Source organism: Etheostoma cragini, chromosome 12 (genome assembly GCF_013103735.1).
Source record: "Etheostoma cragini isolate CJK2018 chromosome 12, CSU_Ecrag_1.0, whole genome shotgun sequence".
NCBI classification, from domain to species: domain Eukaryota; kingdom Metazoa; phylum Chordata; class Actinopteri; order Perciformes; family Percidae; genus Etheostoma; species Etheostoma cragini.
Genome location: NC_048418.1, coordinates 10,246,393 through 10,274,343, shown reverse-complemented (window position 1 = coordinate 10,274,343; position 27,951 = coordinate 10,246,393). Strand labels below are relative to the sequence as shown.

General features: G+C 38.7%; 1 protein-coding gene and 1 long non-coding RNA gene across 17 annotated transcripts in view; one reads left to right on the top strand and one right to left on the bottom strand.

The window, feature by feature from the left end:
• The window catches only part of LOC117954295 (receptor-type tyrosine-protein phosphatase mu-like), a 152,280-nt gene that overhangs the window by 28,002 nt on the left and 96,327 nt on the right, over window positions 1-27,951 (top strand). For all 16 annotated transcript variants that reach the window (XM_034887979.1, XM_034887994.1, XM_034887992.1 and 13 more), the window contains exons 2-4: window positions 6,473-6,595; window positions 22,499-22,773; window positions 26,732-26,810. In XM_034887979.1, coding sequence (XP_034743870.1) covers window positions 6,473-6,595; window positions 22,499-22,773; window positions 26,732-26,810 — 477 coding nt within the window. The remainder of the gene's footprint in view (window positions 1-6,472; window positions 6,596-22,498; window positions 22,774-26,731; window positions 26,811-27,951) is intronic.
• LOC117954297 lies at window positions 9,606-21,337 on the bottom strand. The gene is made up of 3 exons (XR_004658791.1): window positions 21,326-21,337; window positions 17,778-17,783; window positions 9,606-9,698 (listed from the first exon to the last, which is right to left on the bottom strand). It is a non-coding gene; the product is annotated as an uncharacterized LOC117954297 (long non-coding RNA).

The window sequence follows — 27,951 nt, the reverse complement described above, 5'->3', positions numbered from 1 at the left end:
GGTGATACAGAAAGGGGATGGATTTGTAGTCATTTACTGAAAGTTCTTGACAGGCACAGTGTAAGAGAACGTCAAGCCCTACGCTGGCACACACAGCTTGAAATTCATCTGTCAAAATTTAGCATATCTAAGGAGAAGTCTGCCTGTCATCTTCGATGTACATCTAACCATGCACAAGGGTGGATTTGATCAGGAAACATGTCGTACTCCTGATGTAAAGCACATTCGTCAAGTTGATACTTGGTCAACATGACATAAAAAAAGCCCTAGAAAGGCAAAGAGGTTTCTATAACGAGATGGTTTTGAGTTGCACATAGCGCCAGAGGGTTTTTTATCAAAAATAAATCAATTTGAGCACAATATTTTTCAAATCAAAATCTTCATAGCTTCATACATCAAAAATATTCCACCATTTTACCGTACAAATGCAATGTTGCCTTTTTGCCCCGATTTTGTTCACACGAGATGTGATGTGTCTGTTTTGTTTTGCAAAACATTTCTGACAAGTGCAGGGCTCAGCCAGGCAGATTATCAGTGAAAATCTCCACTCCAACTTCTTTTTTTTCCCTCGAATCAATGTGGTGAACAGCAAGACGTGATTGATAATGATATTGAGATTGATTGTCTAAATCCCTTCCCTCAGTTCAAAGTCCCCAAACAGATAGCATATATACATGCAATTCAGTTCAAAGATAGAACTAGGCAGGAGCTGCCAATAGATAAGTGAAATAGGGCCAGAGTGAAAAGACCTATCAGTCCATACGGGGCTTAGCTGCAGGATTCTGAAGCTCTAAACTGCTGGTGTTGGAGGGAGATAGTCGACATTGGTTTTAAATTACCCAAGATTGCCTTGTGGTTTCAGTCTGCAGGGACTCCAGCAGACAAGATGTTTGTTAAAACAAGCGCAGACATTGAGGCAGATTGGGGCAAAGAGCAGACCTGCGATTTCCTAGCCGGGCAGAGCAGATTGGAAGGCTGGTAATTGCCGAATTGGCAGAGGGGCTAAGGAGGTCTTGCAGCAATGATATCTGCCACTGGGACTGAAGCAGTGGCTGGAAAAGGGCTCGATTTCCTCACTAGGAGGATATTCTATCTGATAGCATACAAGCTACAGCACACACCACACTAATTGTACTGTTGTTCATTTTCTTGCTTTGTAATACAGCTTATGCAACTGTCTTAAAATTACTGGGTAGAAAATAACCAATAATTATGTAGTATCTAGTAATTATTGTAGCCTACAGGTGCGTTTGTGGCTTCAGGTGCCAACCGTGTTCTGTTCTAAGTTGATGTTCTGCCTGGAAACTTTCCAGTCTTCTGTCTTTGCATTGTCTGTCAAACAAAAGTAAAATCCGCAGAAAAAACAATCTCTGGATTGGTTCAACATTTTGGTAATACCCTTATTCATTTGTCATGCTGAGAGGTATGTGAGTGACTACTCTCGTAGTCTCTGTGGGTTGCCTGGCAACCTCATGGTGATAATAAGACTCCGGGAAGTAACTGTGTCCGGCCAAGAAATAGTCTGGTATATAAAACCCTGGAAACCCAAATTTGTAATTTTTGCACTTACATTTTTTACGAATTAAATAAACAAGATATGACAAAGTTTAGGAAAAATCAAACCTTTAAGGACACCAGTTTTCTTTGTGAATGAATAATCTATCATAAATAAATAAATGTTCTTAATTCAAATACACAGGAAATAGGTATACACACCCTATGTTACCCTAAGTTTTATTATTAAAGGCCAGTTATTTCTTGAATCCAGGATACTATGCATCCTGATAAAGGTCCCTCGGGCTTTGGAATTAAAATAGCCCCACATCATCATATAACCTTCATCATACATAGAGACATAAATGTAATCTTGCAACAACAACAAAAAAAGCACTGCAGACAGAACAGAGCAACGTCAGTTACAACCTCAAGGAGCTCTACTCAGAAACCGGGTTATTATAGTAACCCAAAACAAAAATAAGCAGTAAATAATGTTACATAAAACTAAACGCATATTGCCCATTTAAAAAAAACTAATACAAATAAAATGTTTTTTTTAGCTATAATATCAATCTGAAAGGAGATGGTGATTAAAACAAATTAAAATCGTAAGCTATTATTACCTTGCTCTGAACATGTCCTAAAACATTTATTTTCTAGTCAATACATTTTCCACCTCTTTCCAAACTCATTCATTGGCATTCAGAGAGAGAGAGAACTGTGTGTGTGAATAGCACTCTACAGTACCAAACTTTGACACACACGCAGCTTTTAATGCTTAAAGTTTACTTTTGTTACAGGTGCAATAACAAAAGGCCTTTTAAGTCTGACTTGAAAATCTTTAGGAGAAATTGGCTCCAGTATTGAGGGGTTGAGGTATTGATTTTGGCCTCTGGCTCAGTTCAGGAAAAGATGGATAGATTTCTTTGAAATGCACTCTGCGTGAGAATATATAGACTATTGTGTGTTCTCGCTCAGGAATAAATTGTTTCATGACATATCTAGGGCCACCTTTTTAGCTCCAAGCTGGCTGCTTCTCTTGAAAGGGGAATGTTGACAGGGTGGAGCACATTCATCCGTAGTCCCAGACTACCCACACCTCATAGAGGCTTTTATTGAAAGTTAAATCTCCTTCAGAGAGTTGGCAGTCTCTCGTTGGGATATCTATTTCAGCAGCTGTCGAGGCTGATTATATGGGGGTTGTGCCACACACTGGCAGCAATATAAACCTCCCACAGAGAGAAGCACTATTATGATGCTATTGATTGATCTGCATGCATGTGTACAATCGCTTGACTCAGAAGCATCAGTTTGCATTGATGGCATGCAACATGTGATCGGAGATAGATCTTCTTTTTGATTTTTGGCACTCACAATGGTGAAGTCACACATTTAGGAAGGCTTATGGTGCCATGCGATTTCTGTAGAACAAGATGCTTTAATGTGTACCTCAGAACAGATCAATAACAAGTTGCATGCGTTATTGGAGAACTTCCCAATACTGAAGTATGATACCAGCTAGATGTCACAATCAAAGCAATGCAAATTGATTAATTGTGTTACCCTGTCTTAATGGTCCAAATAGTTCAGCTAAAGCAATGAATGTGGATTGTACTTCAGTGTTGTCAATGAAAAAGTGGTAAGGGTTTGTTCCACCCACTGTTTTCCAATACCAGATCCATCAAGAATCAATAAGAAACATTGTTACCAAGAGAATATACAGTACAATTTGGTTTATAATCACTACATTACATTCTCTTTTAAGATTGGATTTATAATGACTCTACTTAAAGTAAAGTATGTTGTCATTGTAACAACTTCTGGCATGATATACTGCTAAAAAAGTCAGATTACAGCTGCTGGTTGAACTAAAGGTGAGCAGTGGATTATCATATTGGTAATATAAGCAGTATATTGTGCTAAACTCCTACTGTATGCATAACTGAGCAACAAGAGAATCATTAATAGAACAGATCTGTTAATAATGTCTTTGAAGGGGATGAAGTTTTGAACTGAAACCTCAACCCACTCATTTCCCTGATTTATTATTAAAGTCTGAGTTGACATTTAAAAAAATAATTAAAAAGAACTGGGCTCTGCTTAGCGCATATTCTTTTTGAAGGCTTTTTTTTGCCCTCAGTGTTAGAAATTCTCCCTCCACTCCCATCACCTACTGACTCAGAATACATTTCGCTCCTCGCCAATGCCGTTGATTTGAATATCAAACCCCAATGAAAGCCACTTCTTTGGGTTTGTTTGAGCTCTGTCATGTGAGAAGGAAGGTGGGCGGTACGGGGCAAAGATCTGGGAACTATTATATCAAAATATTGATGGAACGGAGCCAGTTCCTGTGACGCTGCAGCCAAAGACTCATGTTAATGTTCTCCTTGGCAACAAAAACATTGTTATTTATGAAGAACATGCGCCTTTTCAGCACTGCCTGCAGTTTCACACTGTCACTGCATGTAGGTGGAGGACAACTACAAGTTCCCCAGTGTTGGCCACTGAACTCTCTTAAGGGTATGTTGATGGAGATTCATGAGGGCTTCTTCTTTAGATTTCCTCACCCAGATTCTCAAGTTAATGAGAATAGGTTTGCGGCCACCTGTTAATGCAGCTTCACATTTAATCAACATTACAGGTTATACAGGCGTTGCACTATGCTGCTATGGGGGGATCTTTCGCTTAATTGCCTCCACAGAATAATGAAGTAACTCATACTCAATTATACAATTGCAGCAAACAGCAGTTTAGAAGTGATAATGAGCTTAGGATAATAACCCACAGCAAAAAAAAGTAATGTATATGGAGGGAAACATAAAAAAAGTAGTAATACCACAGTTTAAAATTACTCTGATAAGAGTAAAGGTCATTGCATTCAAAATTTAAAGAATAACTGTTAGCATCAAAATACACTCAAGAATTAAGTCAGAGTACTCATAATGCAGACATTTTGACTTGTTAAAGTAGCCATTGTTAGTTTAAATTACTCACACCTGTGCTGTTTCTACTGTTATAAAGACGTTTGTTAATTAGCTTCACATGTGTCTTTAACTATAGCGAGCTATCTGATAGCAACACGCACACACACACACAGGTTAAGGCAGTCCAGTAGAAAGTTCACTGTTGGGTTTGAGGATTCAGTTTAAGCTAAATTAGACAGTTTTGGACCACTAGACAGAGAAGACATACTCCAAATCAAACTCCTCGCAAGTAAATCTTTGATTCTGATTTAATGTGCCATCTCTTGAAAATAATATCCCTCTCTTTTGTTTTTGGTGGTTTTGTTCACTGTCACTTAGCTTCTTTCTGTTTCACACAGCGGGAAACCTAACAAACAAACAGGCACAGTTGACTAGATTCTCATCCTAACAAGTTGCTTTGGTGATGTGTTGGTTGTAGGAGAAAATTTCTGGTTGAGCACTCATGGGGGTGGCAGTAGCTCAGTCCATAGGGAGTTGGGTTGGGAACCGGAGGGTCACTGGTTCAAATCCCCGTATGGACCCAAAAAGTTGGGAGCGTGGATTGGTGGCTGGAGAGATGCCAGTTCACCTCCTGGGCACTGCCAGGTGCTCTTGAGCAAGGCACCGTACCCCCCCGACCGCTCAGGGCGCTGGTTCAGCTGGCAGCCCACTCACTCTGACATCTCTCCATGTATAGTGCATGTATTGGTCCTGAGCATGTGTGTGTATTTCAGGCCTGTGTGTGAGTACTAACAAAAAGTGTGTACACAGAGTGTAGTGCAGTAATTTCCCCATTGGGGACTAATAAACAAATTATCTTTTTATCTCTATTATCATCAATCCCTCAACCTTTTACCTGTGCTACTTTGGCACTCACTCCCTTTTTTCATGTCCACCCCCTCAAAAAAACAGACAAAGCAGGAAATATATCATTAGCAGCTGCCCTATGGAGTTGGATATTAATTATCCTGTGTTCTCCTCGTTTGGCCACTCATTTGCACATGTACTGTAAATGTCACTAGAGAGATAAATGGGAAAACAAAAACCCCAGCTCGTAGCCTTTATGCAGCAGAATGTCAGAGGCAGCTTGTAAGAGATGAGATATTGGATTTGGCCTGGCATGGATTCTGGCTCAAAGGACATTCCCAGAGGCAAATACAATTTGTATGTCATCTGTATTTAGAAACTTATTAGCAATGCGCAAGCAAACATTTTCACATTCAACATTTGGATTCTGGTAAGAAGCAGGATAATAAACAATACATCTGTTATCAACAAAGAAGCAATATAACCATGTATCTGATGCATCATAATATCAATATGTCCATACTTCTCTAAGTCCCCTGCCTGCTCTGAAAACAACCCCCCCCCCCCCCCCCACAGTGTAAGTTTCTTTTTTTTTAACAAACAAGCACCTTTCATGTTTCACATTTCTTTACTCCTTTCCAGCCCCATATTGTTCTGACATGCCTTTTTTGTAGATTTATGAGTGGATTGAAAAGCACTTTGGGGCAGGGGGGGGGGGGCTCAACTCTTACATTCTCTGTGTGGCCTTTAAGGTGCGAGGAATAAAGGAGTATTTGTATTAATCGATCACACGCCAAGCCTGGCCCTAATGGTTGCTTGCTTGTCATTTTGCAAGCAGCTTGTAAAAAGGATTAGAGTGGCTCTAACAGCAAACTTCTGTGGCCGGCAAGGAAAATAAATCAATGTATCCCTGATGGTGCTGCAGTTTTGGAACATAATGCCTAACGATGATGGAGTTTGAACACTTCATACTTGTCATTGTGAAATTGGACTGCCGTGTTGCTAATGATGGTAATGTATGTTGTCCCTCGCCTACTACAGTAATCCTTCACTCTGTCTCACTTAAATGCATTTCATTGTCTGGAATATCGCATTATGAATACTGCCGTGGGAAAAAAAGAAAATTTTATATATTCATTCATTTGAACAGCAAATTAATGAAAAAAAAAAACTATAACAATATATATTTCTTCCTGTTATCACAGGTGATTGTAACTTTGAGAAGCCACTGGCAGCCTGTGGGTACAGCCAAGGCAGAGACGATGACCTTGACTGGGAGCAGACCAATACCAGAGAGAAGTCTTCATCAGATCCATGGATGCCCCCAGGTAAGGACGATGACACTGGCTCGTGAAGTGGAGAAATGACGATTCCATCTCCGTACAGTGAACACCATATCATTGCAGTAGTTTGCACATTTGACACACACTCTGTTTTGTGTCCGAAGCCGTATTCTTCACAGAGACAAATCTTATTTTTTACAGTAAGGAAGATAATTTTTAAAATAGGAAGAAAACACTTGTTTGAAAAGGTATTTGAAGATAAAACACATCAGATTTAAAAATGTTGAGCCCATTGTACAACACATTTAGAAAGACACACAATATGCTACTACTCCCTTTTATTACATGACATTCGCTATAATTAGAGTATCCTTTTAACAAAGTAATAATACTTGGGTCAAGTGGGCAAGCAATACTCACAACTATTAGACATAATCCAAATATGAAACTTTTGACAGAGCATTTGCATCACAAATCTTCATCAGTCATGTTTTTTTTTTTCCACGTAAGTCAAATTTGTCTCCAAACAGCTGATTCAGTCTGATGATTTAGGAGTTTGCATGCTACTTTTGAGAATATACTATACGCATACATGTTAATAACCTAATTTTGTGACTAATAAATATTATATACCGCATATATCAACTTATTTGGAGACCAATATTTGGTCTTCTAAGCATAAACTTTAAAAAAACAACAAGACTACAATACATCCCTCTCTAAAGTTCCAGTACTAGTTTATTCTTTAGTATTATCTATTTGAGATCATGCAAATTCTTCCCACCAGAGTAACTACAACACTACGCAGGCATTTTTGGTTTGGTTACACATTTGATATCCAAATACCCAGATACATTTTAATTACAGAAGTATTTTCATCAGCCACACTTTCTAATTCATTAAAATGCTTTCCCAGCATTTTCTGTCTGTCGCACACAATTTGTCTCTTTAATGTTCCATTGATCGCTTCTCATTTGATTTGAAATGCAGAGATATCACCCGCCACCGAGCAGAAGGCACCTAAGGAATCATACTAATGGAATGTGTTTTTTGGTGTTATAACAAAGGTAGTGTTGCAAACTAATGGATATTGTTTTCCTTTCCTATCTGACGCCTAATCTCACAAAGGCTGCATCCCAGATAGATTGCACTGGGCCCCCCCAGTGACAGAGAGGGAATTAATTAGCAGGCCCTCACTAATTTTAAGCAGCCAGTCCTCAGACCTGTTTGTGTGTACATCAGAATGAAGTGTGTTGAACCGCCCCAGAGAAATTACTTTCCATGGCAGGGGAAGTGTCTGCCTTTTTTTCTATTGCAATTGATTAATGTGTGGACACATGGAGACTGGGCAAAGGTTACAGCGAAATCTGGAAAAGCCTTGACCTACAAATTAACACCTTGCGCACAGTCTAAATTTAACATATCTGATTAAAATCCTATGTCTGGTTAAGTGGTGTCCCTGATTGTGCTTCCCAGTCTGAGTACTCTTCAGACAGGCTGGTTTTCTACCTGTGCATCTTGAATTGTGAGTAATTAACAGGTTGCAGCTCTTTCTCCATTTCTCAGTGTGAGCACTCAACCTGCCGTGGCAAATTGTAATCTCTCCTCTTTGACCGCATTGAAAGCGATGTGAAATGTAGTGTACTTGACGGCTGAAATTGTTTTAGAGCTGCTGGAGAGGGGATTGATGGGTAGAAATGCATTTAGGTGAAAGCCACACTGGTGGAAAAGCTATCTCACCTCTGATTGCTGTCTCACTGTCAACCTGTACTTAAGGACATTATCATACTCACAGAACAGATTGTTCTGAACAGAAGGCATCACTAGCTCAAACACTTTTGAAATTGGTTGTAGACAGTATCTGTCCAAATAGGAGTGTTCTTAATGTCATTGTGAATTTATTATTTAAATTATGTTTCCATTTTGGCTGAGTTTTCAAAGCAAATCAAATATCTCCACGGGTTTAAACATCTAGCTTTCATGTAGACTCATATACCAGTAATCCCTTGGCATTTTGGACAATTCTGCACCTTACGATTTTCATTCAGTGCCAATGTTCAGTCTAGTGGAAGTAGTTCCCCCTTAATGTAGTGAGGTGAAAGTACGGATGTAGAGATCAGGGTGGTGTAAGGGACTTTTTCGGCCTTGGTGTTCTGTCACAGACCTGCAATTATTAAAGTGATGGTTCGGAGTAATTTCACCCTAGGGTCCTTTGCACCCCAATCTAGAGCAAAACGACCTCCCAGAAGCTTTTTTTCACCAGGGTCAAACAATGGGCAAGTTAGCGTTATCAGCTGATTAGCTGAGTTCAGGCGCTAATGGAACCACCAGTGTATCTCATAAATTACCCCACTAATAATGCCTGAAATTATACCAAACTTCTACAGTAGTACAAATAGGTTATATTATGCACTCATAAAACGATGGATTGGAACGTTTGTTAGTACACCAGTATTTATTAAAAAGAACACTTGCCTACAGACGTCTGCTCTCTGTTGGTTGTTACTGGCAGTAAGACGAGGGCTTTATTACAAATCTACAATTTCTACAACAAATTACAACACGGAAAAGAGATACAACAAACATATTTATAAATTGACTTATTTTTGAAAAGTGCTGTAGTACAACTAGCAGGAGACAAGTTATAAGTTTGAAGACGCTACCTTATTTAATCATTAAACTAATTAATAGGTTTGTATCACTTTTCGGTGACGTCGCTTGGGAGCACTAAAAACTATTTTTAAACTCACAGAAGAAAGTAGTAGCGTTTTGTGATGCAGTCGGCTCATAAAATTAAATCGGAATCGGTCGTTAAAAACTTTTTTTTGTTCCAAATCAAAGTTATTTAAATATGTAATTGGGAACAGGGTGAAACGAGATCGCAATTTTATAACGATTAATCATGCAAGCCTAGTAACAGTAGCAGCAGAGAGCAGAAGCCAACAGGCAAATTATTTAAATAAACTCTTAGTGTTCTTACAAACTTCCCGAAACATTGTTTTATGAGTACATAACCATAACATATGTACTACTGTAGAAGTTTGGTATCATTTTCTAACTCGGTGAAAAAAGCTTCTGGGGGTTGTTTGGCTTGAGATCGTGGTGCTAAGGACCCTAGAGTGAAATTACTCCGAACCATCACTTTAACCTCAACCACAATCTTTCCCTCACCTTAACCAAGTGCTGTAGTTGTCTGAAATCATACCTCAACCGTAGTTTATTGCCATGGCTACAATCTTATTCAACCATAACCATATCAAAGGTGCCATGCACAGAGATTGTAGAAAGCCAGAATTGGCACTGAATATAAAACAAGATGTCTTTAAATGTAATGAAGAGTTTTGTAGAATTATTCAACAATGTTGTTTGTTGGCTTTAAAGTGAAAAGTATTTGTAATCAGATCTGTAACCATCACTCAAGCGCCAAGAGAAAAAAGTTTTCACTATGCCAAATTAGACTAGACCAGAGTTCTTAAAAGACAAATTTATTATGTATTAATATGATGTATTATTTTTTTTTAAACATTCAGACTTGAAAGTGCACTCTATTTTCTGTCTGCAAAAACATCTTTCAAAGGCTTCTGAAATCAATAGGAACCTGCTGAATTAAGGTCCTGTGTCATTGTTGTACTAGAGAACACACTCATGAGAAGCCTTGGGCAGAATTTGATGTAGTCCACTGAGGACTTTCCTTCATGCAAAGCTAATATGGCAAACGAAGACCAAACTGGATTCCATCCCAACATGTAAATTAAGAGTACCCAAATGGAAAAGCGAAATGAAACAGGACAAGGAAAACAAGCCCTCTGGTCCCACAAAAAAGAGACCAGCAGTGCCTGAAACTCTTGGTTGTTTACGACAATCCTTTCCCTGCCTAATTGCTACGTCTGGACGGAGAGTAGTCTTGTTTATTCCTCCACACAGCCCTGATTGCATGCTTCGGTTCCTTTAGGGTGGCTCAGCCCAGTTTTGAGGCTCTGCATGTATGCTTGGGCGCTCCCCAGTGAGTTCCCTCTCCCAAGCCAACTGGAGAAACCCCTGGCAAACTGTCACTGTCAGTCTTGTTGTTACCAACAAGCCTCATCGGTGCTGGACAATGATAATAAAACCATTTGTGCCAAGACGACTCTCATTCAGCCTTGGAGAATGGAGCTGGATGCACTTCTGTCAGAGTCCGACATTGGCTTGGATTGCATATTATTTGAAGAGAAAATTACCACACTCGAATCAAAGACATATGTATCAAAAAGACAGATTTTTGAGTTTACAACCTAACTCTCTCTCACACGTCCCCCCAATGTGGGGCACTATTCTCAGAAGAAGGGATGATGCTGACTTGGAAAGGAAGTTTGCAATGTTGCGCAGGGTGTCCAGATGCCATTAAAAGGAAGCTGTTTATAGTGAGCCCCAGCTGGTGCAGAGGATGCTTCCTCTCTGATGGTGTCATGAATGTTGCCAGCACTAGGCTGCTGCTCCCTGACTCTCCTGGGACTCGTTCTGAGGAATAATGGCAAGAGGAGGAGGAGGAGGAGCAAAAAAGTCTCCTAACTGAGATTAATTAGGGTTTTTGTATTATGCTCGCACAATAGCAAAAGCAGCTCCAGCTAAATGACTTATTGTTGTATTCTTATTGCCTGCTCTAAATATGTTGTGGGTGAGAAATTGAATGTTTTTGTTTTACTGTTGCACAGGGTCTTTGTTTTGATAGCACGTCCTTGGTCGATAATGACACCTAAACAATGGTGAAGGATTGGCAGAATGAGGCTCTGCATCGGGTAACTGTCATCATAGGGGCCTGGTCTTTCTGGTTCTTTTATGCAAATTCCGCTCACTCTTGAACCCAACAGGCTGCCTTTCTTACAGGGTGGCTGCTGCATGTGGATAAGACTGATCATTTTAAAAGGCAAACTGTTTTTGACTTTTTGACCATTTCAATCAGGAGGTGAACAAAGCCCCTCTGTCTTACCTGGACAACTAGTGTTGTATGCGCTGTTTAAATGAAAGAGGAGAAGGATAGCCACTTAAAATATGAGAGGAGAGAACACCCACTGACTGAAGGACATCAGAAATTTAATCAGAATTTAAATCACATCAGCAAAAGATGGGATTTGCTTTGGAGGAGCGAGGGCCCCTGTCTTCTGAAAATAAGCTAATTGCTTTGGAGCCATTCACAACTTTGTGTGAAAATCACACCTTGCACAGTATTGGCAAGGTTGTGAGGTTAAGGAGAAACCCCATTATATGATTAGGAGACGAAACAGAACAGCAAATTACGGCGTTTTAGCAATTCATGAATTTATTTCTGGGGATGACAGACTGAAATTTTCAATTTAACATGTTTGTGGAGTTAAGAAGTGTACCTTGGTCTTAGAAAACAGAATTGCACCCATTACTATAAAAAGAATTATGACCGCATACTGTACTGCCATAATAGACATACTGTATTTGCATACTGTATCTTTTCCATTAGTTTGCATGGTATGTACAATTAAGGCTAATGATGCAGCTAGGTGACTCACATGAACACGTTCTGTTGTGTAATGGGTTTGTATCCGGCAAATGGGCCATTATATGACCCAATTATTGCATTGGAGTGCCAATAGTGCAAACTGCATATTAAGATAACATATTAAGCCATTAAGAATTGCTGTTGATTGACACACAGCAATAAAGGATGCTGTCGTAGAACATAATAAGGGTCAGTTGTTCCACCTGACTAAAATGACAGGGCTGAAATGTGTTCCGCATGATGGATGGTTTTGGGTGAATCTGCTTGACACCGTCAAAGAACCCTGGCAGGTCCTTTTTATATGGTGAGCCCAATTCAGTGATACTTTATCAGGCCCCTTTCATGTTTCAAAGGACACAGGGAAAGTTCTGGGAAATTGAGTGGAGGCCGCGGCTGTTCACATTAACACCATTTTGATTGGTGGCAGACAGTGAGAATAGCCCTGTCTTCATTGACATTTCCAAGCGGCAGCCGTGCTTTTCTGCGGTTGTGACCTCTGTGAATTTTATTAGCAAATGAGACCTGGAGGGTTTGGGTTTAAAGAGCTCCCCTTCATTCTGATTTCCCCCACATAATGATTTTCACAGAGTTCAGGACCTGAAGGAGAAATAATGAGCACTAGTCATTATTGCAAATTATATCTTCTGCTGAGACCATCACTCAACTGATAATTAATCTAAAGCCTTCAGCCTATAGACTTTGATAAGGATTAGACAGTACCCTATTTGTGTAGACTAAATTATATCAGATTATATTCCCATTAAGAAGACTTCCTTACCTTTTTAAGAAAAAGTAAAAAAAATTAAAGAAAAGTACAAATTTTAGCCACTTAACCAGCTTGGGGTATTTTGCTCCATCATTAATTATTCCACTCCTGTAACCAGCCCTCTACTGTGCAGTGCATTTTATTTGGTACATTTGTACAATCATGTGTCTTTAATGAAGGTCATATTTACCTTCACCAAGAAAGTCAAGTTTTGGCTCTGTCTGCAGGATTACAGAAGAACTACTGGCAATTTTTATGAGACTTGTTGACAGGGTGTAGCATGGGCAAAGGAAGAACCCATTAAGGGCATAATCACACATATGTGAATGCAAGCGAGTGATCATCGCCTGCCAATGCGTTACCAGCTGGTTAGACACAGCAACAATCAATATCTCTCTCTGTCAGCTTTCTCAGATAGCCTGGGATAGCCGGTCTACCACACAGCTGCAAACTTTGCTGGACAATGTTCACCAAAGTTGAACTCCACACGGATTCATTTCACCACTTGAAGCAAATGTTTAATTTGCCCCTTCGCTAGCATAGCATGAAAGTGAACGGGAAGCGGATAATTGCTGATTTTAATGTTGCGCATTTTTGACTGAGCCCTAAGTTTATGTTAACATTAGTAGAGGGCATTTGTGCTGCAGTCATGTGGTGTCAGAATAATCAGACAATTTAGTTCCCCACAGAAGAAATTAACTGGATTGCCCCTCTCATAAGAGACTTTATTGCAGCAAATGAGAAAATGTACAATGTAGTGTTTTCACAATGTTAAAAAGCTGTAATTTCAAAATTGAGTTTGATTGTTTTACAAAGCAGGAATACACACTGTTTATCTTTTTTAGAAAAAAAGACTCATTGCTTCGATATAAATACCAGTTGTTGAATGATTACGTGCTAGAAAACCATCAAGTTAAAGTATTTAGTGGTGACCAGTTTGTCACCAGGACTGACACAAGTCTGAGTGAGCGGACAGGTGAAAGGATTAAACTGATGGAAGCCTTCCTCTGGAGTTTACAGTGGCTTGCATAAGTTTACACACCCATGCTAAAGTTGATTAAAAACAGGAATAAAACCTCCTTTTGGAAATTGATCTTAATACCTTATAAGGATATATATATATATATATATCTATATATATATATATATATATATATATATCCAGCCTTTTAAGGACACCAATTTTCTTTGTGAATGAATAATGTATTGTAAATAAGTAAATGTTCTTCCTTAAAATACAGTGGGCATAAGTATACACACCCCTATGTTAAATTCCCTTAGAGCCAGGCACATTTTTATTTTTAAAGGCCAGTTATTTCATGGACCAGGATACAATGCATCTTGATAAAGTTCCCTTGGTCTTTGGAATTAAAATAGCCCCACATCATCACATACCCTTCGCCATACATGGAGATAGACATGGGGAACTTTCCATATGCAAATCAAACCAGCTATTAAGCTAACTGAAATAAAACCATGCCAATCTCTAGGTATGGTGAAGGGAATGTGATGATTTGGGGGTTTTTTTAATTCAAAAGGCCAAGGGAACTTTATTAGGATGCACAGTATCCTGGTCCATGAAATAACTGGCCTTTAAAAATAAAAATCTGCCTGCCTCTATGGGAATTTAACATAGGGGTGTTTATACTTACCTGTATTTTAAGGAAGAACATTTATTTATTTACAATACATTATTCACAAAGAAAATTGGTGTCCTTAAAAGGTTGGATTTGTCCAATTTTTTTATTTATTTAAGGTATTAAGATCTATTTCCAAATAATGTTATTTTGTATTCCTCTTTTTAATCATCTTTAGGATTGGTGTGTAATTCAAGCCACTGTTTCTGTATGGCTCGCCATACCATTAAACCACTAAGGCTGGTATTTTGATTGCTCAATGTCCATCCAAACCTGAACATTTGGGGCTTTATACTTGTTTAAAATAGTTATTGTAGTAGTTTCTTACTTTTGCTTTTAGAGAAAATATCACATAATTTTTTGTAAGGACCATATAGGGAAGTTGTGGATATGTAAAATGATCACTCAGAAAGGACAGTTTAAAAAATAGTAGTACAAAAACAGATGCAGCAGAACCAGACATGTAGGTCCAATCATTTTTATTTCTTGTCAAAACCTGGTATTTTGCATTACCCACAATGCAAGTCAAAGATTCGGTGTGTTATGCTAGTAGCTGATAAAGTAGCAGAGATATGGAGCAAACTACAAAAGTCTTTCTCCACACCCTCAGGTGGTGGTGGTGCCCGAGTATTGCCCGCAATGGCTGGGGGAGATTATTAGATGTGATCCTATATAAAAAGAAACATAATATCTAGAGAATTCATTCTTTTTGCAGCATATGATGTCATCAACCGCGGGCAGACCATTTCTATTGCAGATGAAACTATCAAAACGCATTTAAACTCTGCTCATAATTTATAATTTCTTTTATTTTTATTAATTTATTTTGCATATCTCAAAAATAAAAAAATGTACTTAGTTCAAATAACTTATGGTGGGTTACGAAATATTTTATTAATGTTTTGACATTTCACATTAAAGTAAAATTTGAGGAAAACACATGTTTGTGTTTTGTTATGACACAATTTCATTAGTTTTGTTAATTGTTATGGTTTGACGTTTAAAACCATTTAGTTTAGGTTCTACAGATTTGAGAGACATGAAGCAATTGAAGATACTCCAGGAATCTTCATCACAATAACCAAAAATACAAATGTTGGCACTGGAAGACCATTTCTATTGCAGAGTTTAAAGAATGGCAAATCTTCACTGAACTCGGTCTAAGAGATTGTTGGGGCCGCAACCAAATGGAAACCATTTTTGTGACACCTTTTCATGTATGGCCTATTATTTCATGGGTACAACCATTAATTATTAATTAATAATGTCTGAAATATTCTGGTATAGGCTATTAAAAGTCACACATTGGCTTTTTCCGTGGTTTGACCTTCATTTCGGAAGAACACGAAGAACAACTTGAATGTATATAGCATCTGCAGCAGGAACATTCATCTTTTTCTAATTAATTTTTTATACCAGTCTCCATGTTCTCCATGTTTAGCCATAATTGTAATGGAAGGTGAAGTTGGCCTACTTTGGAATAATAATAAATCTGTTCCTCTGAATACCTTAGACAATAGGCAAGCCCTGGCCTTTACAGAGTTGCAGTGACAGGCCTTGAGTGTACAGAGAGCTCTCTATTTTTAATTGGTCTTGGACACGCCATTGTTAAGGCACAAGAGATAGACAAAAATGAGAGGAGAGAGAAAGAGAGAAACACCTGTGTGCATCACTAGCACATTAGCACAGCACTAACACAGTGTCATTATAATTTGCTCATAGTCTCGCTGGCTAATTAGCTTGACACGGTGCAGCAGGTCCTGCAGAGTATGTGGTCATTATGCTCTTAGAGCATAGAAACTGAATGACAATCAGTGTTCTCCTGTCATCTTCTTCACTTCGGTTAGACGTGACAATGGCAGCACAATAAGGCTCTCCACGCTACCACTTGAAATACTGTATGGTGCTTTATGGCGGTCATTAATGAGGAAAGTAAATACTATTCCCCATTTTGTTTTTGGGTTCGCTAACCCGAATCAAGACAATTTGTGGAACTGAAATTTGGTAAAAGGGTTTTAACAGTGTCATTGACATACAGTAGTTCTGCCGCTTGTCTGGTATTGAGGAAGATATATATGATAGTAATTGCACTATAATACTAACAGCGACTGCGTTAAGCTTTATTAAACAAGTGACTGCTTTCAAAGGGTACCTATTGTATTAATAAATTTAATTAACGTAGTAGTAAAAAATGTAAATGCTTGAGGGTTCTTATATTTTCATCTCTAATTATAGACTAAAAGCCTGGTGTATATCAATCTCCTGTGCAAGACTGTCACAACCTGGCTGTTTTGAAATGAAAAGTAACCAGCCTGTTTTAATCATAGTGGTGCCAGCATCTTTGTCTTTGTAACATGAGCTACACCTGAACAATTCATCAACTGATTATTAGTGCTGGTTCACATCCCACCAAGGGTTGCTGGTGCCTCAAAGGGAAAAAGCAAAACAGTTCTAGGCATCCGGGCAGATGGCTGAATGTTATTAAAGAGACCTTGCAGCCGACATATCGAGACACCTGATTGAGGTTGGACAAACAAGTGTCTCAAAGTCAACTCATCTCCTGCCCTTCTACATGTATCTTACACAACTTACTGCAGAGCCTCAAAATAATTAGCTCCAACACTTGAAGTAGAGACAAACTGAATAATACATTAAAACGGTCCGGGAGAACAACAGTGTGCTGTTCGCAGTAGTGAATCATAACAGAGTGGTTTGCTGTACAAGCTACAATATACACGCGTAATGGCTAACCACAATTTACTGTGAAACCACACAAATGGACCAATGTAATTCACACATGATTGAAAAGATTTTCTCACACAAACTATTGAAACAATAGAGCGCTATCGACACCAAATATAACTAATATGATCAATTTAAAAACAAAGATTTAAAAATCATTCTCACTCAAGGGAATGTCCACACTATAACGACAACAGTGGCGATATTCTAAGGATCACTTGACAGCTAATCAAATTACATCAGAATTTTTAACATGGCACAGCAGATGACATTGGCTAGAGATTACATTTATGAAGCATTTGATTTTCCTTCTTGTCTTTTGCACAAACAGAAAATAAAATGGTTACCTTGTGTATGAATTAACCATAGTAGAGTCAGTGCATTTCGGCAATCTTTGTGTGACATGAGAAATAGTTTCAAAAAATGAATGCTTAAAAATACAAATTGTTTTGGATGTTGTTGTTTTGTCTGCAATGTGTCAGTGGTTTTGTTCCGGTGCTCTTGACATATCTGATACCGGTCTGCTCTCATCCCAGGTTCTGATACGGAGGTCCCTATGGACTGCCGGTACACAATAACCTTATATTTTTAGGTTCATTAAATGTATTAGAATTCAAGAATATGAAGGATATTACTGGGGTCGTTCCTAATCTTAGGTTGCGATTTCTGCTGCTTTATAGTAATATGTATCATCAGTTGGGGCACCCAGCCTATGCTTGATGCCAGCGTTTTAATCAATGTTTTCATCAGTGTGTATGCTCACATCTTTGTTATATGTATCGTCATAGTTAATGTTCTTGGTGTGGACAGCCTTTTATTCACACATTTTTTTTTAATGTATTTAAATTATGGATTTGTTTTCCAAAACCCACCAAAACAATTACTACTTTGTAGTTCTGAAGTTCCACACTCTAGTCATGTGATGACAACTTACTGTGATATCTCCATGACAACTGAAAAAAGACCATGAGCTGTAGTTGAAAGCTCTGGGGGGAAAAAAGCTATTAAGCGGACCTTGTGTTGCTTGATTATAGAAAAAAATGTAATCACAATTATTTCAGTCAATATTGAAATCACGATAATTAAACATGATTACTCATCGACTTCTGGGAAGATGTTGCAATAATAATAATTATTATTAACAGTGGAAAAAGTTTTTAAAAAATCAACAGTAAAAATGAAATTTGCATGATGACCTAAATATTTGCTTTTCTGGATTATTCAGTTTTTGTGATCATTGGAAGCCAAAATCATAATTACGATTACATTTCAATTAATCGCACAGCCTTCATTATTTGTCAAACTACTGTTTCCAAGGTCAACAATACACTTTCACGCCAAACTATGTATTTCATAAATAATAGGAATATTATGGGAATAATGTTTTTGTAAAATTCCTACATAAAATATCAGTCAAAACATTCAACAGCGTACTTTCTGGCCCATATAATCTGTAATGCACTTGCGGCCATGTGGTCCGTGTGATCCACAATCAAATGCGGACAATGTGCACTTCATATGCATAGATTTAACAGCAGTATAGCATGGTTTCTCTGTTTTGTGTTCATGGTTTCACATGTCTGGAGTTATTAGTTCATATTAAAATGCAGTCATCATAGAAATTAAATGGATGTGATGCTCATGTGATCCAAAACATGTTCGGATCATTTAAAAAAACAACTTACTACCAAGTGACAAACAAAAGCCGAGGATGCTAACTTGGTGTCATCACAACTCACTGCTCCTCCTCCTCCTCCTCCTCCTCCTCTGCTCCCTCTCCTCCTGTTTCATTGTGTAAACATGACAGAACCCCCACTCGTTATCTGAAGCTGGAGACAGATGGAATTGGTGAGCATTACAAGTGCAGCACAACCAGACAAGTGGGCAAGCTCGAGTCATTGATGGAACAAATAGGGTTTTGTGACAGGCTGTTTGGCTGACACACTTGGGGACCAAGCCTGCTGATTTAGTCGACGTTATTCACCCTTTTTAACACCAAATCTGAGCGATGTACCAGATGTTAAATTTAATGACAAAGATTCACATCCACTGTGGTTCAGCTCTGCCTCACACGCAGGAGAGCAGAGATTTTTGCTAACAGGTTGTTTGTCTCACCTCTAAGCAAAACGTGCCTTGCAATCATTACCACACATCCAAAAGAAAATGTGTTTTAACATAAACCAAGTCATTTTGGCTTTGTCTCAAATGCTTTTACAATTTGTGCCATCTCATTGCCAAGCCAAGTATGATGATGACAAATAGAATGTGTTCTGCATCTCCTTGAAAGTGTTCCAATACAATAATTCTCACTTTGTTTTATTGGCAAGAGGGGAAAGAATTAGATTAACCTTTAATATTGAACCAAAGTGATAAAATCTAATGGGGCTTGGTTGGCAGATATATTTTAACTCATTGATTAATCATAATTTCCCCTCTTTGTCATTGAGGGGGAGAAACACTCCTCTCAAACACCCAACATTTTTACGATTAGTCGTTTTTTTGTCTTCGTATTTTGACTAACGATAATGACTACAGAGTTTCTATCAATCCCAAGATAAGAGCATTTTCTCATTAAGGGTCACATGCTTTAATTCTCAGCGGTAATAGAAAAGGTCTCAGCCCAGTCCTTTCCCTGCTTTCTGCATACTCTAATAAGATAAGATCTTTTTATTTAGTTACTGTTAAACCTCAGGACTTTTCTCTCTGAGATCTTTCTTGTTTTTTAACAACCACCTGCCTCTAACACCATCACATCCAAGTTATGTTGCTAGAGTATTACATTACTTTAACATCTTACTTTAACCCTACATTACATGTGTGTTTTTTTGCTTCTACCTCACTGTTGATTTAAAACTTAATACAGTTCATTGTCAATTATCTAAACGAAGTTAAAGAAAGTAGAGAGAAAATGATTTAGTCCTTGTTAGTAATTTCAGTGCTTATTAAATGCATAGTGGGCATCAGAGATGGCAAAAGTACTCACTTTCCCTACTTAAGTAGAAGTACAGATACTTGTGTTAAAAAATACTCTGTTAAAAGTGGAAGTACTGATTAAACTTCTTTACTCAAGTAAAAGTAACAAAGTACAGGCTTGGAAATTTACTTAAAGTATAAAAGTAAAAGTAGCCTTGCAAAAGCTACCTGAAGCACACAAATGTTACTAGAGAGAAGCTGAGGAACTTCAGTGGACATGGAGGACACGGTCTTTATGTGGCAATGGCTACATTTTAAATGGATGTCTGCCAATAGGCCTAAATATATGATTATTATGACAGAGACTGGGACTCCAGGTTAATAAGATTCAGACTTATTAGCAAGATATGAATTCAGTTGTGATTCTGTGAGAAGTCACAGATCCAGTTTTTATTTTGAATCTTTCCCCCTAACATAAAAATTAATCTACATTTATATGTGTGCTCAAATACGGCTTCTGGAAATAAAATAAAAGGATTAAAAAATGAATGACTAAACAGACATTAATGAAGAAGTTCCCCAGCACATTGGCCAGGAGTCCTTCTTGATGGCTTCTGTCTCAAACATCTCTCTCAGATAAGGCTGAGGATGATGGGAATGTCTTGCTGTTTTCTTCATTTTCAATCATGTTTCCATCCATACTACTATGTTCTAACGTTGGCGCCCTCCATTCTACTATGTGCTAACGTTGACACCATCCATACTACTATAGTAGTATGGATGGTGTCAACGTTCTAACGTTAGCGCCCTCCATACTACTATGTGCTAACGTTGACACCATCCATACTACTATGTGCTAACGTTAGCGCCCTCCATACTACTATGTTCGAACGCTAGCGCCCTCCATACTACTATGTTCTAACGTTAGCGCCCTCCATACTACTATATTCTAACGTTAGCGCCCTCCATACTACTATGTGCTAACGTTAGCGCCATCAAGCCTCAATGATTTGCTGTGAATTAATGCACAATGCTGAATCTGTTGAGTTGTCTTAGTCGTGCGTCAAATGCAACGTACAGTAGATGTATTTCCATCCATTTAGATTGAATATGGTATTGATGACGTAAACCATTATAAGGATAACCCCAGTGAAATGATGTGAAAGTTGAGAATTAGGGCTGGATTAAAGCTGATTCTGGTGTCCAACTTGGCACCAGGCGACTTCTCTCTAGCTAAGTTTCCATCCACTTGTCAACTGAACTACAGTATCTAAAGTTCGGTAAAAAAAAAAGTCATTAACACTCATGCGAAGAAAGCTGGTGAAACTGTTGATGCTTCATTAAGACCAACGTGCAACCTAGTTAACAGTTGAAGACCACACCAAAACCACTAGCTAACTTACTTTAAATGTGAAGAACTATAGAACAATAACAGGCTTAAGTGAACTGACAACATGAGTTATACGACTTACAGTTCTCAAAGAGGCAGACACACAATCTCAGCTGATTACCCTCCGGACAGCTAGTCCCCTATTCATTTCTCTCACTTCTTTCTCCGTGTGGCGCACGCACCCGCTCGCGGTGTGTGGCGCTTGTCCGCGCTATTTTCCGACATGACAACCTCTTGTAAAAACTAAAGTAACGAGCCAATTTTGTAAAATGTAAGGAGTAGAAAGTACCGATATTTGTGTGAAAATGTAAGGAGTAGAAGTAAAAAGTCGCCACAAAAATAAATAGTAAAGTAGAAATATCAGAAAAATCTACTGGGGTAAAGTAACGAAGTATTTGTACTTCGTTACTTCCCATCTCTGGTGGGCATCAAACAGCGATGTTGCATTTCACACCCAATGCACAGAGAAATAGTACAGGGGTGTGTCCATACACATTACCTTTGAAAACATTGTTTAGGTGTTTGGATGCTTGTCATATACACCGCCATGTGTTGCCTTTAGTCTGTGTGTAAAATAACAAGACCAAGTCTACATTCTTTGAGGCAAAATACAGCTGAAGTTGGTGGTATTTGGTCATAAACCCAAGTATTGACCAAAGAAAAATTGAACCTGGCGATGGCCCTAGTTTAAAAGTTAAGGGATCACTAAAGTCATTAGGGTATGTCATCTGGGAACCATCAATGTCTGTATAAAACTCCATGGAAATCCAATCAGAAATTAAGATATTTCAGTCAGTCTGAAAGTGGAGGACTGGTAAAATTAAATTTAACCATCATCTTTTTAAGTTTGGAGTTGTAAAAAGGACACTGTGTGATTATGAGTATTGCAGGGTCTTTTACTACAGGTCAAGATCAGTTTACCTGACAGTGTTTTGAATTGTTTGTTGAATAAAACCTGCTCAACTCTTGAATCTTCTTGTCCATGTTTCAGGTTCAGCCTTCATGATGATGAACACATCTGGACGTTTTGTAGGACAGAAGGCCTTACTGCTGACACCACAGCTGAGGGAGAATGATACCCACTGCATTACCTTCTACTACTATATAGGAGGCAGAGAGAACAGCCACCCTGGTCATCTAAATGTCTATATCAAAGAAAACAACAGTCCCATGGGGATGCCTGTTTGGAATGTGTCAAGTCCAGCTACACGCTCCTGGGGACAGGTAGAACTGGCCATCAGCACCTACTGGCCCAACTTCTACCAGGTAAAGAAAAGTAGTCTCAATCCAGCTTTCTTTTGCATAATGTCGCATCACAAAACTAGGTTTCTCATTTTAACCATCTTTTATAGTTAAGCCAAAGTCATTAAATCCTGTTCACCGGGTGGAGCAAGTCAAATTTATTATTTGAGAAGGTCCAAACAATGGCACAATAGCCCCTTCAAAACACCTAAAATTATTGATTTCTGGTGCTACCTCGGTTTCCATGGTAATCTCTCTCCCTTCCATCTGAGCCAATTCTCTTTTTCCAATTCTGAAAACTCATTTTCACTTACCAATGCACATTGATGGATGGGGCAAGGTGATTTCACACTTGCTTGGCTATTAGTCTTCACTGGGCTTGTTCCATGAGTCCACCAAATGTTAATTGATGCAGAGAGACCTCTTAACCTCCCAATGGGAGACGGTCCTGCGGTGAATTATTTAATTATGGCCTGGCAGAGCTGGTCCATAGTGGAGCTGAGGAGAGTCCTTCTGCTTTCTCATCACCCTGATAACTTGGTTAACAAGGGACACCTCTGAGCTTCACTGCTGAGTGCAAGATAGGAGCCTTAATGAGAGGCACATGGACAAAGAAAAGAGAGACAAGGGGGAAGGTAACAGGATGGTGATCCTTGTGTAACATAGTGACACAAAACCAGTCTGGTCATACGTTTTTAGTTTGGCTTGAACATTTTGACATGGCGTTTGCGTTTGTTTCTGCAAATCTCTGCACGTGGGGTGAGCATTTAGGCCCAAAATGACTTAAGCTTTCCAGTGTGTTTAGAGAAATATCCACCATCTGTAGCTTTTCAAACCTCAGTGGAAGGTCTGTTTTCATTTGTAATTGTTCCAGACCTAAACTGACAACATTGGTTAATGATAGATGCCGGGCCGGCCTCTAGCTCCCCCAGTAAGAGCGTGTGCCCCAGCAGACCAGGTTCGAGTCCAGCCTGCAGTCCTTTGCTGCGTGTCATCCCCCTTCTCTCTCCCACCTTTCTGCCTACCCACTGTCACTCCTAAATAAAGGGAAAAAGACCCCCGAAAAAATTCTTAAAAATAAAATAAAAAATTGAGATGCCAAAAATCTTGGTGCCACTCTCAGTCAAGAAAAGATAGATCAATGCTTGAAATTGTCACTAATTAACAACATGGCTCTAATTATAGGTCTCTTTAATTGCATAGTAACCTACGCAATCGTCAAAGGGAAGCCACCTGATACTTGGAAATTATTTTTTTAATTACCAGTAAGGCTTTTAGTCATCATGAGCCTTTCAGCCTTTGATAATTACTGTTCTGTCAGGTCATTCTTAAAACTTTTAATTGAGATTCTCATGCGTTTCCAAAACTGCCAAACATTGTGCGAAAACGATAGTTTTCAGTAAATGTAATTTGTTCTACACATACTTCTTAAAATACAAGGATCAGTCCCCCTTATGTATTCTGAAATGTAGCAGGGCACCAATGAAAGAGAAAAACCCATTTGTCCTCATCTATCTTGATTTCAATACAGTAGAGCCTATGGCAGAGCTAATCAATCCTGCTGTAATGTAGTACTTAGCAAAGTCCCTTAGGGATAGCCGGTGGGTGACGTGGACATTGAATGTTGGGTTCACTGTACGTCTCTCTGACAAATGAGAATGAACTTTCCTGTGACATCAACAGCTTTCATCCCATGTGAATTTTCAATCTGTAGGTCAGGCCCAATTATGCACTGCACTATCATTGATGTTGGAATCAATTATATCACAGCTATTAAGCAGGCTGACTGATGTCTGTTGCACAAACAAAGGATTTCAATTAGAGAGTGGGGGCTAGTTAATTTGTCTGGTGGTGATATGTGGAGTGGTTGGCCTTTTAATTTCCTTTAAATTAGCCTGTAATGAGGCCACAATTGGCACCCAAGACATTCACTTTTATATTTCATGAGACAAAAAAAGAAATTTATAATTAGACCACCTTATCTGAAGGCATCCTGCCTCCCAGATGACAATGGTAACTATCTCCGCCTCCACATTCCCAGGCTACAAAAGGAATCTCGGAGATGTATGGGTGTGCAGCCCAGCTACGATCAGCAGGACACATGAACACATCCATTAATATATACCATACCCTGGAAGATCTAGCCTTATATTTAGGGAATAATGGCATTCAAAACATGTGTAGTCTGAGTGTGTGTGGTGTAATAGGTCTTTGTACCACACCCTGGGTTTGGGAGGGGACATGTTCTCTGTTTCCCTTTTTATCACACTGCTGACCAGTGAGTACATAACTCTGACATTCTGCTGGGACACGCCCTCTGTCAGGGCTAAGGACCATTTGTTTTGCAGGAGAACTTGGCCCTTAAAATAGGGTCATGTTAGTCCTACTCAGCACAGTTGTAGTTGATTTCAGATTTTTTTTTTTCAGTAATAGTGACAAACATGTCAAACATGTAACACTAGACAGAGCAACTGCATCTATGTTCACATATGTTCACACTTTCCTCTAGTGGCATCTATCCATGCAGATAATTTTGGATTTTTTTCTACCCTAGTCAACAGTTTTTGCAGAGACTATTTCTTTGAAAGAAAGAAGGGTCAACAATACTGTCAACAGTAAAAAAAATTAAAAAAAATTAAGTTAAGGTTTGTGCATTATTCAAGGTAGCCAGGAGCCACTTTGCTTAGTCATAATCTAAGTCCTTGCTTAGTGAAGAGTCACGCATTACAAAAAACTGATTTACAAAAAGGTTAAAGCACATAAAATCCTTCTTAATTTTAGTTTACAGTAGTTGTTAATAGATATTTATACCTAGTAATTGCCAGGTGAAACAGTTTCATTGTTTATTGAACCAAATGACCAAGCTTAGTGTGAAAGATTTTCAATAACATTTCACAAAAATACTAAGTATACTCAAATACAAGTTCTCAAAAGCTACTTTGTTACAGTTACGAGAGTTAATGTAATTTGTTACTCCCCCCCCCTGCCTAAAAGTGTTATCTCACCTTCATATTTTTTCCAATGTTTGCCTGTTTAAATAAACAAAGTTACACTTACATTTACAAAGAATTGTCGGTTAAGTTTAGCATTTAAAACAATTAAATTTGTCTATATACTCAAAATAGGTCAAAACTTGAGCAACACTTGTAGTATTTAGAACAGCTTTATTGTTACTGTATGTTACAGCTTGTGAAGCTGCAAAAACTTCCTTTTTACATGTTTGATTGCTTTGGATTTTGCATTTGCACTGCAGCTGTTTCCCAGGAACAGGTGTACAGATTCTGTCCCCGCTGACATTTCCTAAGCTTTAAAAGTGCAGTGTGATTTAGCAGATCTATATTTCTCCATATTTTATTCCTCTTCTCCTTAGGTGAGATTCCTTCTATAAGCTCCTATGGGGTTTTCTTAATCTCACCTGCACAGTCTTTATTGTTTGTTCAATTTTATTGTTACTGTAGTCTTGATTTTGTTGTGCAAAATAAACATTATAAAAACTAGCTTGCAGTTTATAAGAACATTGGAAGGACTTTACACGAGAACTTAGAGATGGGTGTACGCATAGAAGTTTTTTCCTTATGCCATTATGCAATGCACAAACAAAATCCCATTTACCTACATTGTTTTGGGGATGAGGGCAAAAATCTCAGCTCCTGGACAAAACTAAAATCAAATGATTTAGGTAGCGGGATCTCAGCAGCTTATCACCTCCTGCACACTGTGCGTTTGTCACCGACCGTGTAAATCGTTTCAAGGCTCAAACTTAATTTAACACTTGCATGTCATAACACCTATCAACCATTGACATATTGTGGAAATAATGTCAGGGGCCTGCAGCGGTGTGACCAGCTGCGACCCAGCTAAGAGCAGATCGCATTAGCGGGAGCTGGACTCCTCTGTGCACGCGGGCAGCCTCACTCAAGTGCCATTTAAAGACATGTGCCCATTTATCATTGGTGTTATGAGTCTCTTCTCTTTTTCTCAGATTGTGTTTGAAGCCGTAACCTCAGGGCAGCGTGGCTTGCTGGCCATCAAAGATGTTGTGGTCCAGGGCCACCAGTGCAGTAAGTCCTTTTTCCCCTTCATAAAAGAATATCATCAAACATTCATTGTCCTTTCCATGACACCTTTCCAAATACCTGTATCATTGTTCTATTCAAGGCCTCCCAGTCAAACAAAAGGCCTTCAAAGAGTATGCTACAGTCAATCCAAAGTGTATACCTCCCTCCTCCTAGTTCCCTGAAGATTTATGAACTACACTTGACATGCTGAAGTGTGCTCATAATAAAATGTTGGAGCAGCTGTGTTAAATCTATCCTTTGAGGACTGGGAGAAATAGTGCAAAAAATACATACATACCATACAGTTTGCTGCTGATTGTGTTGGGATTCCACTTTTTTCCTCCCTCCCCATGATATCCAGTAAAGCATCTCATCTCTGATGTCCAGCTGTCCTTACTGAATATAAGCACTTCACAGTATGCTGTGGAGCTAATAAACATGCAATCACTAGCATATTTGATTTATTTTTTATTTATTTTTGTTTTGCTGTAGCATTTGGGATAGGCTTTAGCGGTGGGAGAACAAGGATGAGGGCTCTTCAGGATATACTTTTGAATATTGGGAGTAATGCAAGTGCATATGGCACTGCTTAATTTTATACAAAGAGGCACACTCTACAGTGTAAGTCTAAATCAATACCACACAGGTTGTCATCAATTGATTTATACTACCCCTCATAGCTGAAGTATCAAGCTCTGATTGTAAGGCACTAATGACCTGGTATCCATTTGAAAGCTGTTGAATTACTACGAATGTTATGTCAATAAGATGGATTTATACACCGAAAGGTGTTGAATATAAATGTACGTAAGAAAATCAATGAGGCCTGGCGACGTGATCAATGTGTAAATGTGCAAAGGTCCGAGTGGATCAATAACCCGCTCAGTGGCAATTGGGTTTCTTGAGTGATAAGCAAAGTGATCAGAGCAACTCCTCAGTGGAGCACAGCCAATTCCTTTTCTATTTATACAACCATGTGGGGTATCCAGCACGAAGGTGTGATTATGCCACTGGGTGGTCTGCCTCTTCTTGCATCATTAAAGAAGATATTAGTGATGAGAAAAATAGATTTGTCTTTCTTGGCATTGGATGGATTGACAGGACAAAGTCATAAAGGAAGTGTAGTTAAAAAATGAGGCTGTAA